At 35.8% G+C, this 4,065-nt stretch overlaps 1 protein-coding gene and 1 long non-coding RNA gene across 2 annotated transcripts in view; one reads left to right on the top strand and one right to left on the bottom strand.

The window, feature by feature from the left end:
• LOC103518808 (la-related protein 1) overlaps positions 1–4,065 on the top strand; it is a 16,648-nt gene that overhangs the window by 9,586 nt on the left and 2,997 nt on the right. The window contains exons 7-9 of the mRNA XM_026830510.1: positions 3,546–3,628; positions 3,825–3,901; positions 4,005–4,020. Coding sequence (XP_026686311.1) covers positions 3,546–3,628; positions 3,825–3,901; positions 4,005–4,020 — 176 coding nt within the window. The remainder of the gene's footprint in view (positions 1–3,545; positions 3,629–3,824; positions 3,902–4,004; positions 4,021–4,065) is intronic.
• LOC108253620 lies at positions 2,078–2,936 on the bottom strand. The gene is made up of 2 exons (XR_001809786.2): positions 2,737–2,936; positions 2,078–2,318 (listed from the first exon to the last, which is right to left on the bottom strand). It is a non-coding gene; the product is annotated as an uncharacterized LOC108253620 (long non-coding RNA).

The following is a 4,065-nucleotide window of genomic DNA, read 5'->3' as shown; positions in this document are numbered from 1 at the left end:
TTAGAATTAGTATGAGTGAGTGAGTCAGTCAGTCAGTCAGTCAGTGAGTCAGTTACACAAGGGGCTGTATATATTTAGGATAACAATAAAAAATGTTGAATGGTGGGGTTTTAAGACTTAATCAAAATAATTGATAAGAAACTAAAAAAATCGTGATTTTATTATTGAACGAATCAAGAAACATCATTAAAAAAATGTCGTAAGTGGGTCTCGATCTTGCAACCTCCACCTTGCTAGCCATATATAAATATAAGGTGGTACGTCAAAATCTCTGAAAATTTCAAGTGGTACGTGTTTACTAAAAGGTTGAGAACCCCTGGAATAGATCATTAGAATATACCTAGCATGTTTATACTGCCGGAATGAAACTGATTAGGCTCTTTACTCCAGCAAAGTAAAGGGACTCATTAGTCTCATTCCAACAGTTTAAAATAAATGCAAGTAGGTACTGTTATTTCTTTCTAGTATTTTTTCTACGACCACGTTTCTTTTTCATCTCTCCTGTCTGTTCACATTTGGCAGTCTTATTTCTCTCTCCTGTCTGTGTACATCGGACAGTTTTCTCATGTGTAGCCAATGACTTCGCATACAGAAATGTTTTCCCACATGTATTACACTCTTTTTTCTCTCCTGTTTGATCAATCATCCTTTTTCCAATTTCTCTTATCCAATCCTTCCCCTCCTTGCAGCACACGCCCATCGTCTCAAAGGCCACAACAACTAGCTTGAAACCTCTCTGGACAATGTTTGTATACAGGCCATGCTTTCTCTTTACCGCTATCTCCGCTGCTGCGCCAGCTTCCTTTTTCGTTTGGTTTATGTATGAACTGGCTAAATTATTTTATATTATACGTTTACTTTCTATTTTGAATTGTGTTCACTTCGGAAATTCTATTTAGGTGAATAGAAGAGGGAAGTAGGTTCCTTCCTAGTATTAATTTAATGACAATTTTAGTCGTAAACTGTCTAATTTAATGCCCGATTTAGCACTGTTCGATTACCTTTTAGGTGAAATTTTAAATAAATGATGTAACAAAAAAATCATATTTATGAGAGTCAGATAGTAAGACCGTGTGTAATTTGCTAATTGGGCAAGTTTAGACAGGTACTTTAAAAGGTCGTACAAGGGTTGGGATATCGAATTGAAATATCGATAATTTTGACATGGAATGGAAATATCGATGTTTGATATCGAATCAATTTTCGATATATCGAATGCCTTAACCTAGTTCGTACCAATACCATGTTCTGTTCTTAGCTAAGTTTTGCACTGCCATAATTTCGGTAAAATAATTAATCGGTAGGTATGTACGCTTACATATCTTGTCGAGTTCAGTACCTACGTTGTTGCTTGGAAAACGTATTCCATTAGAATGTTTGCGAAGGGTTGAGTTTGGGACCGATTTTGCAATAATTTATGATCTTTAATAAATGGTGGGTTGGTTTCAAATGCTAGAAATTGACTATTAGGTCATTTTTCTCATAAATGAAAGTTTAGAAAGTCTTGGTAATAAAATTAGGAGATCCTTGAAAAAAGGTCCACTCTTTTTTTCAGTAGGAGGCCCTTCTTTCTCATAGATTTTTCGAAATTTTGAATTTCAACAAAAAATTCTGTGAGATTGATACAATTATATCTTTGAAAGAAGGACCAAATTTTCAGTAGGAATCAGTCCGAGTCCTTTTTCATAGACTTCCTCAAATATTGAATAAAAAAAATGTAAGTCTGTGAGAGTGAGATTGTAAGTCTTGTATCATAAATGTTTTTGTGTTCGGGTGAGGGGTATTTCTTGTTATCATCTGTACATATTCTTTTTTTTTATACTTCCTGTACACAGAGTGGTGTAAAGGCCATTTCGGGGGAAATAGAGATTAGAGACCGGCGGGATTATTTGCTCAAAGAAGTTGATAGCGAAGAGATCCTCAATGCGCTTACAATGCCACACTGTATACAACTAACAAGACGAATTTCATCCCCTAAAAGGTCACATGTTAAGCTGTGTCCAATGTCCATACATAGTCGATGGCCTTCGATCGACGAAGTGAATTTATGTTGTCGAGGCATTGTCCACGGCCGTCACACCAGCTTCTGTGATATCATTGGGCTCTTCTTTAATGTTATTATTATCTATGGTAGTTATACTATCCACATATTTTCTATCAATGTGTATAACTTGTGGGATGAAGGCTCCATTAGGTACATCCTGGCTTCCGAGCTCATTGATTTCAACTTTTGTAATATCAATATTTACAATATTTGGTATTGCTCCTTTATCCATTTTTAAATTTGTTGTAGCTATCTGTTTTTACTAGTTCAGGCACTGAAAAGGTGGCAAGACAAAGACCAATTTGGTATTATAATTTTACCTAGGGCTCTACACAATTGGTAAAATTACTAATCATAAAATATTTACCATCAGCCTTTGATCTCTTGGTTCTGTAACCTGTCTTCAAAGTTCAAGCATGGTCTCAAGTATTATTCCTCAGGCTTCTTGACAAGGAAGCCTACTGAAATAAGTATGATAGGTGACATTAATGATTGAGTACCTAGTAGGTACTATATACTATATCTACACTACAATCGTCTGGAACCCATGTAAAGTAAGTAACCAAAGGATTTTGTAGCAATGGCAGAAAGTTCAAGTATAGTGTGGTTAGGTGTGCCACAGCTTTATGATTTAAAATGATGAGACTAGACAAGAACCTGTATAAAAGTAATGAATATATTTTTCACCATACCAACAAGTAGTGGAACATTGGATTTTTTTTCCCCTTCCGTCCGTGATTTCACTGTCTTTATTTTCTAGGGATTACACAATACAATTTCTCTTTCTTTGATTACTGGTTGTCTGATAAATGTGAAATGTCACTGGTAGGAAATTACAGAAATAAAACAGAATTAACAGGAATCTAGAATCCCAGCCCAGACTCCCAGATTAGTGTTTTTGGGAGCTCAACATTTTAAAATTTCGCGGGCCTTGTTTTACAATGAGAAGCTAGCAACTTTTTCAGAAAAAAGTTGTGGCTAACCTCACATTGTTGAAAATTCTCTGTGGCAGCCGCCAATTTTCTAGGGATTACACAATACAATTTCTCTTTCTTTGATTACTGGTTGTCTGATAAATGTGAAATGTCACTGGTAGGAAATTTTTTTTTTAACAGGAATCTAGAATCCCAGCCCAGACTCCCAGATTAGTGTTTTTGGGAGCTCAACATTTTAAAATTTCGCGGGCCTTGTTTTACAATGAGAAGCTAGCAACTTTTTCAGAAAAAAGTTGTGGCTAACCTCACATTGTTGAAAATTCTCTGTGGCAGCCGCCAATTTTTGAAAATCTGCCGATGACTTTTAAAAAATATTTGGTCTGTTTTTGAGGCTTTAGGTTGAGCTAGTTTTTTCAGCAATTTTTACTAAAAGTTACCCAATTTACAGTTTAAAGTTCCTCTTCTACCTTTTCATTACTTTCTTTCTGCCAATAACCCCCGAAATGGTAAGTAAAATCGTAAAATGCCATTTATAGATAGGCAAATTCGGACCTCAAAAACTCCAGAACATAGGAAAGGTATTCATCCACAAAATCAACTGAATCAACATCACACCACAAAACTAGTCAGTCGTAATAGCATGTTGAATGTACCAGTTCCTGATGGATCACTGATGTTAAGCAACGATGTATGTGGTTGGTATCTGAAGGGGTGACCCTTGACTCTTGGGACCACTCAGCCTGGGTGAGACCAGTATTGGTAGCAGGGTAGTGTCTTGGAAGACTTCAGATAGGAATGGCAGAATTTGATCAAATTGTAACCATCCAATTTTCTTTTTATTTCAGAGTACCAGAATCAATGAAGGTATCGGATGTGTGGAGATGCCTGAACATTCTTACGGAATGCCAGACTCCATGACCAGGTAAAACTATAGCAACTAAATTATTCTTAATTTTACTTTACACCAATTTTAGTTCTAAAACTTTCTAGCTTTGAGTTCATAGGTCATTGCAACAAATTTCTAGATCAGAGCTCATTTGTGTAAGAAAATGTGAAAATAATCCCCCAAAAACCAGTTTTTTTTTT

This window comes from Diaphorina citri, unplaced genomic scaffold (genome assembly GCF_000475195.1).
Source record: "Diaphorina citri unplaced genomic scaffold, Diaci psyllid genome assembly version 1.1 scaffold2369, whole genome shotgun sequence".
Taxonomy (NCBI): Eukaryota; Metazoa; Arthropoda; class Insecta; order Hemiptera; family Psyllidae; genus Diaphorina; species Diaphorina citri.
The sequence above is the reverse complement of the archived record's forward strand: the minus strand, read 5'-3'. Positions and strand labels throughout refer to the sequence as shown.